At 33.4% G+C, this 19,756-nt stretch overlaps 1 protein-coding gene across 6 annotated transcripts in view; it reads left to right on the forward strand.

Annotated features, from left to right (window-relative positions):
• The window catches only part of LOC136026532 (rap guanine nucleotide exchange factor 4-like), a 788,659-nt gene that overhangs the window by 504,209 nt on the left and 264,694 nt on the right, over positions 1 to 19,756 (forward strand). For 2 of the 6 annotated variants that reach the window (XM_065703200.1, XM_065703203.1), the window contains exon 1: positions 11,191 to 11,317. The exons of 3 other annotated variants lie outside the window; for them this stretch is intronic. In XM_065703200.1, the coding sequence (XP_065559272.1) occupies positions 11,283 to 11,317 (35 nt within the window). In that variant the 5' untranslated portion in view covers positions 11,191 to 11,282. Of the gene's footprint in view, positions 1 to 11,190; positions 11,318 to 11,362; positions 11,386 to 19,756 lie in introns of those variants that run through there. One more of the 6 variants, XM_065703202.1, reaches the window with a different exon arrangement.

Consider the following 19,756-nt stretch of genomic DNA (forward strand, 5'->3'; position numbering starts at 1 on the left):
ATTGATGGATGTGTGGTTTAGTCTGTTGCTCAAAGACTTTCTCTATGGTGTTTCTTCTTTGGGACAATCATAGCAAGTTCTTTTTACCTAACTATTCGTCTTCTACATATCTGTTTTACCTGTTGTTGTTATTTCTCTCTATATCAAGATTTTTACGATTTCATTCATATTTTCCTAAAGGATACTCTTTACATAAGTTATTTGTTTTATTTGTCTTGAATTCACCCCCCCCCCTCTCCATGTTGAATCCTTTCCTAAAAAATCCTTTCATTTGCATCTATCTTTTACTATGTACTGTATGTACTAGCGGAGAAAGTTAGGAACTGATCTTGTTTTCAAGTTCTCCTCCCCCCAAAAAAATTAAATATAAGCGTACTAATTGTCGAAAAATCAGCTACTGAACTAAATCAAACCATTTCGCAGGTATAAAGGTTGTCAAAAGGGTGTAACACCGAAATGACTGACTGTATTAATTTGGAACTTCAAGGAAATGATCAAAGGGACGATTAATTGACCAAAAAGGCAATATTTATCCACTATTACTGCTGCTACTACTGCTGATACTACTATTACTACTGCTACTACTAGTACTACAGCTACTACTGCTACTGCTACCACTACTACGATATGTGCATACGGTAGATTGTCAAAAGGGAGTATTAGCAATGTCTTTGAAACGGCCAAATATACCAAGCTGAAACATCCAGGACATCTTGATAGGGATGTTCAGCCTCCAAAACGCAGCATGACCGCCCTAGTACTGCTATTAATTCTGCCAGCATTACTATTACTAGTACTACAAATGCAACACTACTACTGCTCGTACTGCTACCACTACCGCTTTGATACTAGTACTATTAAAACCAAGGATATGAAGATGAAAATTGGAGAGAATATAGCAGGGAAATTTGAACTAAATCAAAACACACTATATGTATACAGATTGTCAAAAAGGCGTATCTCCAGCAGGATTAGGGTATTATGTTGGACGTTTTAGGGAGTGTTTCAAGCGGAAGATTAATTTGTCAAGACGGAAATTTATATGCTGATACTGATAATGCTACAGCAACAACTACTACTGCTACTACTACCATTACTTCTACTGCTGCCACTGCAGCTTCTGCTTCTGCAGAGAGTACTGCCAAGGCTGAGAATATATAAATGAGGATTTAATGAAATGTTGAGGGAAAGGTTGAACTTAATCAAAACATCCTATGTGGATACAGATTGTCAGTAATGTGTATTAGCAATATCTTTGGAATGACAAAAGACTATAAAACCGCAACTTTTTATCAAAGCTTTCAAAATATGTTGAGGGTTATATAAAATATGTAGAGGGTTAAATATGTTGAGGGTTAATATGTAATAAAGATGTTATGAACCAAAATAATTTAATTTAACAGACTTGATGATTTCGTTTAAGAATGATTTACTTATGTAGGATATGTCTGTTTAGTTGAGTTGTTTTAAGAATTTTTTTTATCGAGAGTTACACTCTATACTTGAAGAAAAAACGTGTTTCAAAGGCGAACAATAATGTTTCTAGGGCTCCAAAGTTGAGATTTGGCATATTTGACCTCTTTGAAGTAAAACTTGAGGTTCCAAAATTGTAGTTTACCCAGAATAATTGTTTGACTAATGTTAGTCAGAATATGGATGAACAGATAATAGAGGATTTTTAATAGCTCATTTAAATATATAGAGTCTCTGTATCATATTAATATTATACGGAACTTGATCTAAGGACATGTGCATCTAAAGTGCCTTCACATAAAAGAGGTAGACTTGGAAATTTGGAGGAGGCTTATTCGATTGGAAATAGACCATGTAGGGCTCTTTATAAAGAGTAATAATTAATTAATGGGCTAAAACCCCTCTCTTGCCGTTCTCATACCCCTAATAAAAATAAATACAAATTTTAAGACCTTTATTTTGTTCAAATTAACTAAAATATCCAATAAAAATGCCTCCGCGGAGGACATGATCCTCAAAAGCTTTATCTAGGGGCTGGAAATAATATTCACTGGCATTTGTTTAAACATATGTTTATGATAGAAAAGGAGGGTTTGTGCAATATTATTAGAATAGCTATGTGTATTGAGTCGAAACAAAGTTTTGTTGTTTTTTTCTTGGGGGGGGGGGGGTTAAACTAGAAATAAGAAAGTATTTGTATCGAGGCTGTTTAGAGAGTTGTAGCTGCAATATCTCAGAATTGTCTGCGGTTGTTAATATGAACCTTTCAGTAAATAGCGACGATGACCACACTGGCTTTCCATCACAAACGTCAAAAAAAGAACAATAGAGAATTATTTTCGCAAGAAAGCGGACATCTAATTAGAATGAATATTTCAGCCCTATGTTCAAGAGCCGTCCTCAGCAAAACATAAATATATAGAAGAAGAAAAACTTGCAACAACATACGACCAATATAACTAAAATGAATTTTTTTAAACAGTCCCAGTATCCTTACTTCATTATGCACACAAATATTGATGTAGCAGTATCTGAGCAATTATTAGAAAACAAAATAAACGATAATTATCACTCAATAGAAGTTTTAGCAGCAGGAATAGATTGCCAAGTATTAATGACCTTGGTTAAACTCTGTAACAAGTATTCAATGTATTTCCGATTCCGTAATTCTTTTTAATGGAAAATCAATGACTTACCCATGGGCACGCCCCTCTCCAGGTTACTGGCGAATATTTATGTACTGAAAATTGGGTGTTAAATTCGTAATTTTTGAAATATAACTTTTGGGGACGATACATGGATGACGTAATTCCACTTTTGAATTATGGGGAAAATAAATTTAGGGTTTTTTTTACACCACCTTAATATATATGGTAGAAATTAACAGTTTACCATTGAAATTGCAAATAAAATCTCATTCGCAGATGTACTAATTATTCGTAGCTTAGATAAACTAAATTTTACTATTTACATAAAACCAACACAAAACAATATATATTTACATTTTAAATCAACTCATCCCCCCACAAGCTAAAAAATCTGTCGTAATCTCTCTCGTCGATCGTGCCCTAAACATTAATTCTGATTCCTACATCACAGCAGAACTATACTTTAACAGGGACATACTTTTTGGAAATGGGTTTACTATTTTATGTATTGATGATACAATTAACTGTAGACTGAAAAGACACTCCCGTAAAATCAATGGTGATTTTACCATGTGAGAATTCCAATAAGCCCTCTAACAAACTTTACCTCCCATACATCCCAAAATCACTACAAATCTTTAAAAAGTCTGCACACAAAATAATCTGTATATTGTATTTACCAGTAATTCGGAATCACAAATCTTAAATTCTGGTAAAGATAAAACTCCAGTTACTCACCAAAGAGGAGTCTATCAAATACCATGCAACTGTGGCAAATACTATGTATACAGAACTCACACGAATTTAGAGAAACGTCAACATCAGCATAAAGATGATATCCCCAATTCTTTAAATTCTAGTATTGCTCCTGTTTCTTATGATTCTGCTTTAACTGGAAGTGACGCAGTGGATGGGGGACAAAATAGGGATGGGTTCAGAAACAGCTAGAGACGGCCGTAATCTGGTTGGGGAGTGTCCTTTGGGAAAACACTTTCTGTTCGAGGGTTTTTTATTGCATTTTTTTGCAAACCAGAGGCACAGCGAAACCCTGCTTTGCTCAGGGGTTTCCAAACTAGTTTTTTTTAGGAGCAGAGAGTATGGCACCTTGCCCTCTTTGAAAATTTTTTGCAAGGCTCTTTTTGGATTGATTCAGTCTTTTCCGATTCGTTGCGAGTGATACCAGGGTGCCAAACTGGACACGCATATTCTAGATGTGTGCTGACAAAAGACGTGTAAATCTTTAATGAGTGGGAAGGGGGAATGCTAGGCTTATTTAGGAGCTTAAGGAGGGCGATAGACCCATTAACTCTATAGATTATGTCTTCAACGTGGATATCCCACTTTAAATTTGAAGAAATTGCGACGCCAAGTAGTTTCATTGAGGACACAGAAATTTCAGAAGGGATCAGATCAAGAAAATAGAACGAGGAAATGAGAAAACAAATCGGGATTATCATTGACTTAGAGGGGCTTACTGTCATGTCTAAGTCCAAAGCATCATCTCCATTTCATTGAGAATACTCATAAGGTCACGTATTAAATTTTTGAAGTTTCAACAACCATTAGGTCATCAACAAATTTCCATTGGTCGGGAAGTTCATTCACGATGCTGTTAATCATGACTGAAAAAGGAAGGGGACCTAGGAGAGTACCTTGGGGTATGGCATTGTGACCAGGGAGAGGATTTTAATAATGATTCTGGTATTTGACAACCTGCGTTCTATTAGTTAAGAAGGATGCAACCAAATTCCCCAGTTAGTTATCAGTATTGAACACGCTGACAAGTTTTTCGAATAAACATGGTGGTTAACAAGGTCAAATGCTTTCTGATGGTCACTGGAAATTAAATTTAGCTACCAATTCGGCTTTACGAGGATTTTCTCGATGTGGTCAATAAGAGAAACGAGGTAGCTGGAGGTAGAAGTGAATTTTTAGTTTTCGAATTGCCTCAGGTGAGTAAGAGGTAGAATTTTTCCCTTTTGTCGATCTGCAAGGAATTCTTCATAAAGTTTCGAGAAAATAGGAGTAAGAGTAAAAGGACGAACACCTTCAAAACCAGGTTTTCCGTTTTTCTTTTTCAAAAGGGTTATGAAACCCTTTTCCCAAATTGCTGGAATTGGCCCAGACTCTAAATCTTGTTAAACAGGAAAGACAAATGCTTAGAAAGGAATTCACCGAAGACAATAACAACAGGAAACGGAATATCCAAAGGACAAACACTTGTTTTTCTTAGTTTTTCAATTCTTCTTTTACCTCAGACTGGAAAACAATAAGACAAGAAGGGGATGAGGGGACAATGCTCCTGCCACACAGTCTTTTAACCTTGGAATACCAATTTTTCGGTTTATTTGACTAAGATGTGAAAATTCAAAACCTAAATTACATATGTCTGTTTTCTACCTTCACACCAAGAACCTCCCAACTTTTTTGAGGTATTTTTTAGTATTTGTACCTGATCAAAAAAGTTAAATCATAGCCTGCATATTTGTAGCTTTTAAGAGTAAGGAGGTGTCATATTTCGTAAGTGAATAGTTGCAGGTTTTTAATGTTAGACGGAATCGTCATGTTTGGACTCCGGCGAATTCGGCTGGTAATTGGCTTAGCCAATTGGATAGCTAAACAATTGTTTTTAAAATTTGGTTAATGAAGTTTTTTTTCACTGGAGCACCTTTTAAATCTTTTTTCTGGGAAGCAAATTTCATATTCATCCTAGTGGCCAAAGGTTAAACCTTTTTAGTTTAGCCAAATGTCCGATCAATTGGATTAGCCCATTCTTTATATATATATATTCTGGAATTCAGAGAGACTCCTGTGATAGTGTACTACTAGGATTTAACGGTTTTTCGTTTATTATGGTTTTATATGTAAAACCAAACGGAAACGTTTTGGTTTTGGTCACCAATTCTTCGGCCTTATTTTTGTTGTACGATCGCGTCAATTTACGAATTTTTCTTAGTTTATTGGCTTCATCCAGTTTACTAATTTTGAAAAGATTCAATTTGGTTCTAATTAGTGTTTTTACAGTTTGGTCAATAAAGAGGTTTTCCACTGGAGCACCTTTTAAATCTTTTTTTCTGGGAAACAAATTTCATATTCATCAATTAGCTTTTTGTAGAACGTAGCCATTATCTCGTCAAGATTTTTCAAACTATAAATATCAGACCAATCTTTGGTATTCAACCACAAACCATAAGAAAGAAGACTAGAATTTTGAAGAGGGGGATAAGTGCCATAAGTTATCAAGAAAGAATACTTAAAATTTGAGGAGGGGGGATGAAAGAATCAAAAGATTTTAACTCCCACCTAATGGGAGCAAAGCTGAAGGAGGTCTATGAAAATTATGCATATTGGTCAAAATAAAATCAAGAGAAGCATTTCCCCTAGTCGCTGGTATTTTAAAAATTAGCTTTACTTTAAGTGAGAAGCAAAAAGAATCCATTTTAAGGTCGCTGGTACTGTCAATTAAAAAAGGGCCAGCATTGGGCTTCTTGGGTGGGATTGTAAAGAATGAAAATTGTATAGATGTGGATGGAGGAGTAGCGTGCAAAGCTGTATCGGTCTCACACGGCTTGGTGCCTCAATGAGTTCCTAGTAGTAGTATAATGGTAATAAATTTCCCAATTATTTCACGAACGACATAGATAAGTAATAGACATACATTTAGAATCAAAATTTCATCCACAAACTAAATAAAACACTCATGCGCGTTGAAAATGAGCTTCACCCCCTCCTAATGTGCAAATATATACCCTGAATAGTATGTATATACTATGAATTTTTTATTGTTGTAACAATCTGTTAAGATAATTTGAAGAAAAGAGTGACTTATGTGAAATTCTGCGCGTATATGCAACTCAGAATATAATACCAAATTTACTTCATTTTTAGTTCTGTTCATATTATCCTATAAAAGAATATCAAATCAAAATCTTCTGAGAAGAACCCAAAAAATCGGAATTTGGCATTCAACATCAAACTTTACATAATTATTTCAAAGAAATTTAGAAGAAATTGGGAATTTTGTTCTTCGCTTCTCAGAGAGGTAGTTTGTTTTTCTACGGGAATACGAAATATAATTGTTTTGAAAGGGTTTACTTTCAATGTACAATATGTACATATTACCTCGCTTCTCAGAGAGGGATTATTTCAAATAATCAACAGTGATTATTCAAACAGTGATTATTCAAACAAAGATTATTTCAAACAGTGGGCTGTACGACAAATGTGTACGACAATTTGGAAAAAATTTCCAAATTTTTTATAATAGAAGAATTCCCTAAATTTTCATTTGAAATCCTCTATCTTTCCTCAACCTTGTAATAACTTTCTGATTTAAAGCTATCAAACCCTATGAAAGCCTGCTTTCTTAAAGTTTGGCATTAAACCTCCATACTTGGCCCGTTTTAGCATATATTATAGCATATAATATGTATAACTACCTCGCTTCTCAGAGAGGTAGTTTATTTTTCTACGGGAATACGAAATATAATTGTTTTGAAAGGGTTTACTTTCAATGTACAATATGTACAACGTGAGAAAAAAAGGTTTTTCTTGGAAACTTCTGTGAATATTACAAACTTCACGGGAGCTTTTTTGGCCCTGTTTCACGATTGTCATACCCAGAAAAAAACATCTCTTACCACTTCGAGCTACAAACCGCTGATCCCCAAAAAAAAAACCTGCAAAAACAGTACTGTTGCTCCGAACAAAATTGTTAAGCATTTATTGTATTTTTGGAATTTCCAAATTTCTTATAATAGAAGAATTCCCTAAATTTTCATTTGAAATCCTCTATCTTTCCTCAACCATGTAATAACTTTCTGATTTAAAGCTATCAAACCCTATGAAAGCCTGCTTTCTTAAAGTTTGGCATTAAACCTCGATACTTGGCCCGTTTTTAGCATATACAATATATCCAAAATGCAGCTAGATGTCGAACAAAAAATTCCAAAGACGTAGCGTTATTAGATTTCAGGTTTTAAACTTGGACATATAATTTTCCTAAATTTAGATAGTGACTAGCTCCAGATCAAAGACACACCTTCAGGGAAAATACTCTTTTTCATATACTACTATTTTTCATACTAACAACTCACAGTAACGCCAACCCAAGCCAAGGCCAAGACAGATGCACACGCTCCTCCTCCAATCCAATCTATTTAAAGCTACATCCTTTACCCTCTCACGATAAGTTCTAATTTCCTTTAATCCCTACTTATGTGTTGGTTTTGTTAATTGATCTAAGAGTAATCGGAGAAAATTTTCCATTGACAAGAATTTTTTTGTTTTAATTTTCATCCATTTCATTGTCATTTATTGAACGGAGAGATAAATTAATTGCCACACCTTTTCCAAGTGCATGGCCATGATGTGCTGGAGGGAAGGGCAAATAAATCCTGAAAAACAACACAAAAAATATTTTTCACCGTGGAGGTGGTTTAGAGCAAAACTAACAGCAGCAGCATATATCCTGCTCCCAATATCAAGATAATCGGCAATCATCTCTTTTCTCTAGATACAGTGAAAACTTTAAAATATGAAACAAATATAATTGTAATTTAAACCCTATTTTACCAACTGTATTATCGATATCAACTGAGAATATGTTAAAATTTTAAAGATACTTCAGAAAATGTTTTTTTTTTCTGACACTAAGTTTTAGTTGGTATCCCCTCCCTTAAAGAGTCTAAAAAGAGCGGTAGGAAGGTATTGAATACCGCTTTCCATATTTATTTATTTAGTAACAATTATTGACAAAAAAACTTAATATAAACACATTCCTCCAAATACCACAGCATGATATGCAGGAGGGATAACCAAGCAAACGAAAAATAACACAGCTTCAACATTATATACCCTGCTACCGCTCACTTAACACTCCACACTCAACACCTTCCTTAATTCTTTAATAATTTAGGAGCCAATTCATTCCTCAATAGCCTTTTAAATTCACTAAAATTACTGTTTTTAGTATTTTCACTTAACGAATTCCATATCATCACCTCTCTAAAAATAAGAGACAACCCTGACCTAGACGTAACCAAATTATTCACACAGATTTTGTTCATTGACCTTGTGCCATGGGAATGAACTTCATTAACTTGCGTGAACACATTGAGAAAAGCGGACTTACCTCTGACGCAATTGTAAATACAAACACCAGTATGTACTCAGCCGTTGAGATTATTTTCAACCTAGCATAAGCCTCACGACACGATTCAGAAGGGCTTGAATTAAACTGGGACTGGACGAAGGATTTAGGAGACAGTTCCCAACCATATTGAAAAACAAATATAGGGGTAAAATAAACTAAAATATAACCTACGGAGTATTTCCTTCGGGGAACAAAATTTAAATTTACGAATTATGCCAATATTTTTTTCTAATATATTAGAAACTATCACAATATGATTTTTAAGTGAGAGTGATTCATCAACAATAATACTGAGGTATATAACACTTGAAGTCCTCCATATTGCAAGACCCTCAGCTTAAATTGAAGATATCTATAGGTAGCAATTTCCAGACCGTTCAAAAACTACAAAATGTGACTTAATATAATTAATAGAAATGTAAGAATATATCTTCTGAATAGTTTTAGACAATGAGGTAACCAAAAATTCAGTCGTTTTTGCACACACAATTGGAGCTGTGTCATCAGCAAGCATTGGGAGTGAATGATCAATCTCGTTATTAGTTAATTCTGAAGTCTTATTCACAGTGACCTTCAAAAATAATAATAATAAAGAATTAAATATAACAAAGGGCATAGAATAGACCCTTGATGTAAACCGCATCTAATTAGCAATAGTTGAGAAATGGAGCCCGATGTTTTTATTCTTTATAAACGACCAAAAAGGAAACTAACTATCACGTTGAGAAATCTTCCATACCTTTGCAACTTTTAAATTAGCAGCTCTTACGAAAGTACTAAAAAAACTTTAGCTTAAAGAGCGAAGTATTGACCCCCTCATATACGTAATAATTTTGGTTGGTTTTAAATGTTGTTCCCTACTTTCAGTTGGAAAAGCGTTTTTTATTTGATTTCTGGTCGTTTTTTAAATAATGCTGGAAAATCTGGCATTCCCTTCATGGAAAATTCCATTCCCCATGAAAAATTCCTCCATGGAAAGAGCTTCCTACGTAAACTCCCCCCTAGTCTCTGAAACTAGTTAAATATGGTATTGCCTGTTCCGCATTCATTTCTTTCCTAAACCAAACTGATTAGGGTGTAATATGCTAGATTTTTCAAGATGTGAATAACGTCTGTCATTAATTAACTTTTCGATTATACAGCTTAATAGGGGCAAAAACTGAAGCGGGTCTATAATTTGACACACTAGTCTTCTCGCCTCTTAGATAATGGAATCGCATCTGGCATCTTAAAAAAATCAGAAAATATGCGAGCATTAAAGCAAGAGTTAATCAATCAAACCATATCTTCCGAAATTGTTGGTAGCATGTATTTTATTACCTATAAATTAAATTATCACCTCCAGCTGAACTTGACTTCATACTACGAATAATATTATCAACCTCAGTACAATTCATTGGCCTTAAATGAAGTGAAACATCAATACCTGCTGGAAAAAAACCTCTCAAAATTTGTATCCTCTGATAACTGAAAATTTGATGATAGGTTTGACCATATAATTGAAAAATATTTACAAAACACTTCATAAACTTTTGCAGGATCCACCAAAAGACTATCTTTTCCTTCTTTAATAACGTAAGACTTAGCGTCTTGGAGGCAACCAACTATGCTTTTAATAACTTGCCATATCTTCTTAGGGGAGCCTTCAATTTCTTTGAAGTTAGAATGATAAGGAATAATATAAAGAATTAAGATATTACTCTGAGATCCAGAATAAAACTGAAATTTGAGAAAGAGATGTAATAGGAAGAAGGACAAATTTCCACAAACAAGCAAAAATAAAAGGAAAAAAGAGAGAAAGAAAGTGAACGTGTTAAAAAACTACACAGACTGTCCATGATATACGACAAAAAAAGAAAAGAGGAATAAAGAAAGCGCCAGTGGACAAACGAACAAAAAAACGAATTAAACATCTTTGGCTTATCTTTAACCAAAATACGGGTTTTGTCGTTTTATTCACTGGCTGAAAAATAGCCTTATTTTGTTTGCCTTTATTAAATCTTTTTTAATATTTAGCGTTTTTGTTCGTAGAAAGAAAAAAAAGAAAGAAAGAGAGAGAGAGAGAGAGAGAGAGAGAGAGAGAGAGAGAGAGAGAGAGAGAGAGATAAAGAAAGAGAGAGAAAGAGAAAGAGAGAGAGAGAGAAAAGAAAGTCAGGAATAGAGAGAGGGGGAACAGAGAGAGGTGCAGAAAGATCGAACAAATGAAAGAAAAAATAAAGAGGAAGAGAGAGGAGAATATATATATATACACTCAAATGCACCACACGCACTTAATTTGACACAGGCACTTACAATCATATTTTTTTTTCTTTTACTAAATCTACATACGCAAAAAAAAGACTTTTCATTACCCTCATGTTCCTTATTCTAACGAAGCGCAGAAGTAGATCTTTGGAAGACAAGTTGTTCACAGGAGAAATCCGATTTAGTTCCGTGATTACCACTCACCTGATTGAATGTGTCTTTGGAGGTTACTCGTAGTGAGATGTTATTAAAAGTCTTTTTGAATGGATAGCGAATGGCTTAATATTTTTGAAAAAAGGCAAGTCCTTTATGAGGAAATTTGTTGTCTTGAAGATTTATCTGAACAAGAAATATTTAAATGTTCAGGTAACAGCCATATGTATTGGAAAGAACTAGGAATTGACATAAAAGCCGAAATTTGTATGCATATACTGTTATTAAACTTCTCTTCTTAAAGTTTTGGTTGACATTGACTAAATTTACTCTTTACTTACAGTTTGAAAAAACAATTACTTTACAGAACGGCTTGAAAAAACAAACTGTGTATTTCTTACATACTAAGCTCTAATTTCTGCTTCAAGATTCTGGAACAAGTAAATTTTCATAGCGACCAAAGTTTATGTGACCTAATACTGGGTTTTGTAAGACACTTACTTTGATTCTTACTGTCATTCCGAAGATGGATGGGCAATATGAATTTTAAAAATAATTTTATGACTTTTATTCAGCATAGTCGAAAAACCTTATACCTATGTCTTTAAAGACGACTTACTCCTCCACAGTTCCCGTGGTAGGGGCTACAAGTTACAAACTTTGACCAGTGCTTACAAATAGTAATGGGTACTGGGAAGTGTACAGATGTTTTCGGGGGATTTTTGGGTTGGGAAGGAGGGATTGTGAAGAGGGAGATATGTTGGTGGAACTTTCCATGGAGGAATTTGTCATGGGGGAAGAATATTTCCATTAACGGAGCGCAGGATTTTCTATCGTTATTAAAAAAAACAATAAAAAAATAAATATGAAAAAACTTTCTTAACTGAAAGTAAGGAGCAGCATCAAAACTTAAAACGAACAGAAATTATTACGCATATGAGGAGTTCACATCCTCCTAATACCTTGCTCTTTTCTTAGTAATTTTTAGTAATTTTAAAAAAGTAATTTTAGTAAAATGATTTTTAGTAATTTCAACTATTTATTCTACGGCCTTTATGATTCAGGGGTTATTCTTAAGGAATTGGGACAAAGTTCAAGCTTTAGTGTAAAGAGCGAGGCACTGACGAGGGGGTGAACTCCCTCATATACGGGATAAAAACATACGAATACAGAAGTTCGTTACGTAAGCTAAGTCGTAAGCTACGTATATCTTTTACTAATAAAAATGTTCGTAAAAAGTTAAAAGTTCTAGTTACCTTTTTAAGTAACCAAAAATAGGAGGGCAAATATGCCTCCTTCCCCACTCCTTTTTTCTCAAAATCATTCGATCAAAACTATGAGAAAGCCATTTAGCCTACAAAATAAATATGCAGATTTTGCTTTAATTATTCATCTGCGGAGAGCCAAAATCCAAAACATGCATTAATTCAAAAACGTTCAGAAATTAAATAAAAAAAAACAAGTTTTTTTTAACTGAAAGTAAGGAGCGAAATTAAAACTTAAAATGATCACAAATTACTTCGTATATGAAAGGGTTTGCTCCCTTCTCAACGCCCCGCTTTTAACGCTAAGGTTTTTTACTGTTTTAAAGAGTAGTGTTGAGAGAAAGAGTCAAACTTTAGCGTAAAGAGCGGGGCGTTGAGGAGGGAGCCATCCTTTTCATATACGAAATAATTTCTTTTCGTTTTAAGTTTTAATGTCGCTCCTTACTTTCAGTTTAAAAAACTTGTTTTTTTATTTAATCGAATTAAAGAACCTGTAATTATTTAAGAGGGTGGGATAAGATCTTTCATCGAGGTTTCTAAAACCGATAAAATATAATGGTTTTATTTAATCAAGATGGCCCACCTTATTGGAGCTCTTTCCTTTTTTTCAAAAATTGCACAAATTTTCCAATGCTACTAGCTTTTTGTATTTTTTTTTTTTTAACTTTTGATTCGTTCATAAATGGAATCAGCACAAAAATTAGACCTGTTTGATTACAAATATATATGTATCTTGCTTTACTTACCGCCTACTTACCGCTCATTACTGTGAACAGTATGAATATACCCAAGTATAATATTTTATTTCTTCTTTGAGAGAATATAACATTTTCTGGAATTTCAATAGGACTAATTTGCTTTCACATGCCTCTCAGGGTCTATCAGTAAAATCCTTTGAAAAAGTTTTCCCTTAGATGATTACATGAGAGAAATTCATTGGGCATTAATTGCTTCACGCCAATTTATTTCATTGCAAAAAGAAATCTGATTTTTAAGCTGAAGACGGCTTGGAAGGCAAGGATTATTTTCACTTATTTGACGTAGCTGTATAACGATTTTTTCTATTATTATTATTTTTTTTTTAACTTGCTCCTTAGGATTATCCAGAACAATTTTTTTTTCTAACATTCTTGGAAAATTGAAAGCTCAGAGCTATCAATTTGCTTATGGATTATATCTGCGATCTGTATATTTTTTTCTTTTACATTTGCAAAAAAGCTCTATAAAGCTGTATTTAACGTTACTTTCAGTCATCTCATTGTTTAAAATCATCTAATTAAATTAAATGATGTGTGTGTGTGTGTATGTGTGTGTGTGGGTGTGTGTGTGTGTGTGTGTGTGTGTGTGTGTGTATGTGCGTGTGTGTCCTTATGCCACGGCACTCGGCACGCGGTAGGCTTCTATTACATGGATTCTTATTGTCGCTTGTCTTCTAAACGTGGACAATTTACTCTTTTTTCACATAGCAGTCTTTTCAAAGATGTTTCATTATTAAAGCAAGTGCAATTTCTAACAACGATTTCTACTAAGGTTCAAACTTTTGGATTTTTTCTTAAGTTTTTTGCATTGTTGTAATCCCTTGTTAAATATATAATTTTTTTTGCAATTACCAGTTTTTACTCTTTACGCAATTTAATGTCTTTTCATACCGATGTCTGTTCAAAAATATTCGATTATTGAAGCTAGTCCAATTTCTAACAACCGTTTTTGCTGAGCTTCAAGCTTTTTGTTTTCTTTTTAATATTTTTGAATTGTTGCAATCCCTTGTCAAACATTTCCTTGGTCAAACCGAAACTCTAAAAAAACGGAATTTCGATGCGAATAGTTAATCAAAATAATTGCATTTTAATGCTGTTTTTTGTTATATAAGTTTCATCAAGTTTTTTCTTATCTATCCTAAGCTACGAGCCTGAGAAAATTTGCCTTGTTTTATAAAATAGGGGGAACATCCCCCATAAGTCATAGAATCTTAACGAAATTCACACCATCAGATTCACTGTATCAGAGAACCCTACTATAGAGGTTTCAAGCTCTTATCTACAAAAATGTGGAATTTTATGTTTTTTGCCAGAAGACAGATCGCGAATGCGTATTTATTTGTTGTTTTTTTTTTTACCATGGATGATCATATCGACCCAGTGGTCCTAGAATATTGCGAAAGTGCTCATTCTAACGGAAATTGGACGGAACGGAAAGAGAAAAAGAGAAACTCTCTTTCCGTTAGAATCATTCTAACGGAAAGAGAGCCTTTTTTTAAGTAACCAAAAAATTGGAGGGCATCTTGGCCCGCTCCCACGCTCGTTTCTTTCCCAAAATCACCAGACCAAATTCTGAGGTAGCCATTTTATTCAGCATAGTTGAATAACCGATTAACTATGTGTTTGGGGGTGACTTACTCCACCACAGTCCCCGTGGGAGGGGCTGCAAGATACAATCTTTGACCAGTGTTTACATATAGTGATGGTTATTGGGAAGTGTACAGACGTTTTCAGGTAGATTTTTGGTTGGGGGAGGGGGTTAGGAGAGGAGAACTTTCCATGGAGTAATTTGTCATGGGGGAAGAGAATTTCCATGAAGGGGCGAAGGATTTTCTAGCATTTTTAGAAAAACAATGAAAAAATAAATATGAAAAAGTTTTTTCAACTGAAAGTAAGGAGCAGCATTAAGACTTAAAACGAACAGAAATTTTACGCATATGAGGAGTTCATCTCCTCCTAATATCTCGTTCTTTACGCTAATTAACACACTTTAAGAATTTTTAGTTGTTTCAAATATTTATTCTACAGCCTTTGTGATTGAGGGGTCATTTTTAAGGGATTGGGATACAATTTAACCTTTAGTTTAAAGAGCGGGGCATTGACGAGGAGGCGAACCCCCTCATAAGCGTAATAAGAACATACAAATATAGAAGTTCGTTGCGTAAGTTAATTCGTAGGTTACGTACATTGTTTTACTAATAAACAGGTTTGTGAAAAATTATAAGTTCTGGATGCCTTTTTAAGTAACCAAAAAATTAAAGGCCAGCTAACCCTCCTCCCCCACTCCTTTTTTCTCAAAATCGTGCGATCAAGACTATGAGAAAGCCAAATGGCAAAAGAAAAATATATGCAAATTTCGTTTAATTCTTCATGTGCGGAGAGCCAAAATCGAGACATGCATTACTTCAAGATGTTCAGAAATTAGATAAAAAACAAGTCTTTTTTATTCAAAAGTAAGAAGCGATGTTAAAACTTACGACGAACAGAAATTACTCCGTAAGCTATATGGAAGGGGCTGTTCCCTCCTAAACACCCCGCTCTTTACGCTAAATTTTTTTACTCTTTTAAAAAGTGGAGTTTCGCTAAAATATGCCATTAAACAGCTCTCTACGATGTTCCAGTGTCCCGTTATCTGAGGGAAAGAAAAAAGAAAATATGTATGCAGAATATCGTGGCTGCAGTCACTTTTCCTGATTTTCAAGCCATTATATTTCCTTTGTTTTCATGGACTATTAAATGAAAATTGACAGGTGTGACAACGTAATTACAATACTGATTTATATAACATGACGTCACTTACCTATTTTTTTTTCTAAAATTAAAGCTCTTAACGATTTATCTTAAACTTCTGACATATCTAGATCGTTTTTTAAGCCCGAATATCCCGGGATGTCAATGTTCCCGAAAAAATATGGTGCCGTTTTAGAAAAGATATAAATAAATAAATACATAAATAAATAGATACACAATTATTCCTCACTTATAATACTATCTTTATGAGGAATGAACCATTGTATATGTATGTATTTTTTCTCGAAAACAGCTCCAGAATTTTTTCGGAAAAAAATGGCATCCTTATATTCTGACCTGAAAAACAATCTAGAACGATCTAGGTCAGAAGCTTGAGAAACTCTGCTAAAAGCTTTAATTTTGGTTTTTGTAAATGATATCATGTGGAAAAAATCGTAATGACGTCATGACATTTGTCACACTTATGTAAAAAAAACTGAAGATTTTCATGTATGAAGAAGTTTATATGAAATGACGCAAAGAGTAAACAACTGCTAATTGCCAAATATTTGTATATATTTTAACAAGTGGTTATAACCATTAAAAACCTCAAATTGTCTGTGGTTAGAGGTCAAGCGGCAATTTGATATCATATATATAGGCCTGCGAACTGCCGAGTACTGGTGCCCGGTAACAAAGCTGCCGTGCTCCCGGTACTATATATATTTATATATATCTTCTATATATATAAAAATAAGTTGTCTGTGGATGGATGGATGGATGTGTCAGGTGACGTCACCTGAAAAACTGGATCTGGTGACGTCAAAACTGAAAAAACTAAAAAAAGGCAAAAACTACAAAAAAAACTAAAAACTAATAAAAAAAATAAAAAAGCTAAAAAACTAAAAAAACTATAAAGGTAAAAACCAATAAAAAACTAAAAAAAAAACTGAAAAAACTAAAAAAAGGCAAAAACTACAAAAAAAAACTAAAAACTAATAAAAAAAGTAAAAAAGCTAAAAAACTAAAAAAACTAAAAAAACTAAAAAAAGGTAAAAAACTAAAAAAAATAAAAATAAAAAAAAACTAAAAAAAAGGAAAAAACTGAAAAATAAGCTAAAATAAAGGTAAAAACCAATAAAAAACTAAAAAGAAAAAAAGGAAAAAACTAATAAATGACGACACTCAAAGAGAAAGCGACCAGGACAAAAGGAATGTTCGATTAGCAATCAACAAAGCACCGGGACACAGGGAGTATAAATGACGACCAGGACATAAGTAAAAAAAAAAAAACTATCTATATATATAAAAATAAGTTGTCAAACTAAAAAAAAGGCAAAAACTACAAAAAAAACTAAAAACTAATAAAAAAGCTAAAAAACTAAAAAAACTAAAAAAAAGGCAAAAACTACAAAAAAAACTAAAAACTAATAAAAAAAATAAAAAAGCTAAAAAACTAAAAAAACTAAAAAAACTAAAAAAAGGTAAAAAACTAAAAAAACTAAAAACTAAAAAAAACTAAAAAAAAGGAAAAAACTGAAAAATAAGCTAAAATAAAGGTAAAAACCAATAAAAAACTAAAAAAAAAACTGAAAAAACTAAAAAAAGGCAAAAACTACAAAAAAACTAAAAACTAATAAAAAAAGTAAAAAAGCTAAAAAACTAAAAAAACTAAAAAAACTAAAAAAACTAAAAAAAGGTAAAAAACTAAAAAAAATAAAAAATAAAAAAAAACTAAAAAAAAAGGAAAAAACTGAAAAATAAGCTAACATAAAGGTAAAAACCAATAAAAACTAAAAAGAAAAAAAGGAAAAAACTAAAAAAAATTTTCATCTAAAAAACTAAAAAAAACTAAAAAAGGTAAAAACTAAAAGAACTAAAAAAGAAAAAAATAAATGACGACACTCAAAGAGAAAGCGACCAGGACAAAAGGAATGTTCGATTAGCAATCAACAAAGCACCGGGACATAGGGAGTATAAATGACGACCAGGACATAAGTAAAAAAAAAATTAACAAAACTAAAAAGAAGGTAAAAACTACAAAAAAACTAAAAAGAAAAAAAAAATAAAAACTAATAAAAAAACTAAAAAATCTAAAAATCTAAATAAACTAAAAAAGAAAAAAAAAGGAAAAAAATAAAGGAGAAAAACAAAACTAAAAAACGAATGTATATACAGACCGGTACACCGGGATACAAATGACGACCGGGACACAGGGAATATAAATGACGACCGGGACACAGGGACACAACTACAACGGGGACACCGGGGGAAACAGGGGGATATAAATGACGACCGGGACAAAAAAACTAAAAAGAAAAAAAACTAAAAACTAATAAAAAAACTAAAAAATCTAAAAATCTAAATAAGCTAAAAAAGAAAAAAAAAGGAAAAAAATAAAGGAGAAAAACAAAACTAAAAAACGAATGTATATACAGACCGGGACACCGGGATACAAATGACGACCGGGACACAGGGAATATAAATGACGACCGGGACACAGGGACACAACTACAACGGGGACACCGGAGGAAACAGGGGGATGTAAATGACGACCGGGACACCGGGACAGGGAATGGTCGATTAGCAATCACCATCAACAAAGCTCAAGGGCAATCATTAGAATCATGAGGTATAGATCTGAATACAGATTGTTTTCCCATGGACCATTATATGTTGCATGTTCAAGAGTCGGTAAACCTGACAATCTATTTATATGCAAAGACAATGGGACAGCAAAGAATGTTGTATATTCGCAAGTTTTACGTAGTTAAAACCATATATATATATATCTATCTATATTCACAGGTGGGACATAGGGACACAACTACAATGGCGCGTAACTATTATGGCGCGTAACGACTTACGCGCGCGGGGGGGCTTGGGGGGGGCGCGAAGCGCCCCCACCAACTAGGTGTTGGGGTGGCGCGAAGCGCCACCCCAACAGCTAGTATATATATATATATATATATATATATATATATATATATATATATATATATATATATATATATATATATATATATATATATATATATATATATAGTACCAGCAGTATGTCAACAAAGGTTCAATGCAACCAACATGGGAAAAATACAAATTTTTCTTCACAGTTGTGACCTTTTCAGATCGTTTAGAGGGGGGAATTTTCCATGGACAAGGAGCTGAATTTTCAGGGATTATTTGAAAACGATAAGAAATTAAAGTAACATAAGTATTTTCAGCTGAAAGTAAGCAGGAACAATAAAACTTGAAATGAGGGGACTATGAGGGGATTGCCCCCTCATCAATACCTTGCTCTTTACGCTAAAGTTTGACTTTCTGTTCGTATTTGAGAATAAATATTAGAATAATAATCTTAAATTAGTTCCAAAAATTTTTGTGTAAAGAGCCAGATATTGAGGAGGTTGCAACCCCTATTACAGGTAATAATTTCCATTCACTTTAAGTTTTAATGTTGCTCCTTATTTTCAAAAAACTTCCTTTTTTATTTAATTTCAGATTGTTTTTAAACAGTATCGGGGAATCTGGCTGCTTCTTTATGGAAAAATCCCTTCCCCCATGAAAATCCTCCCACTTAATCCCCTAAACAGCAAAAATACCCCTACCCCTCACCCGAAAATATCCGTATACTTCCCACTAACCAATGCCATATGTAAACAATAGACAAAGTTCATAGATTTCAGCACTTCCCCAGGGATCGTGGGGGTCAAGTCATCATCAAAGACATAGGTATATGACTTAGGGAAAAAAGAGGAGTGAGAAGGTGGCTGGTTGCCCTCCAATATTTGTGTTCACTTAAAAATGGCACTAGAGGTTTTTATTTCCGAG

This window comes from Artemia franciscana, chromosome 4 (genome assembly GCF_032884065.1).
Source record: "Artemia franciscana chromosome 4, ASM3288406v1, whole genome shotgun sequence".
Lineage (NCBI taxonomy): Eukaryota > Metazoa > Arthropoda > Branchiopoda > Anostraca > Artemiidae > Artemia > Artemia franciscana.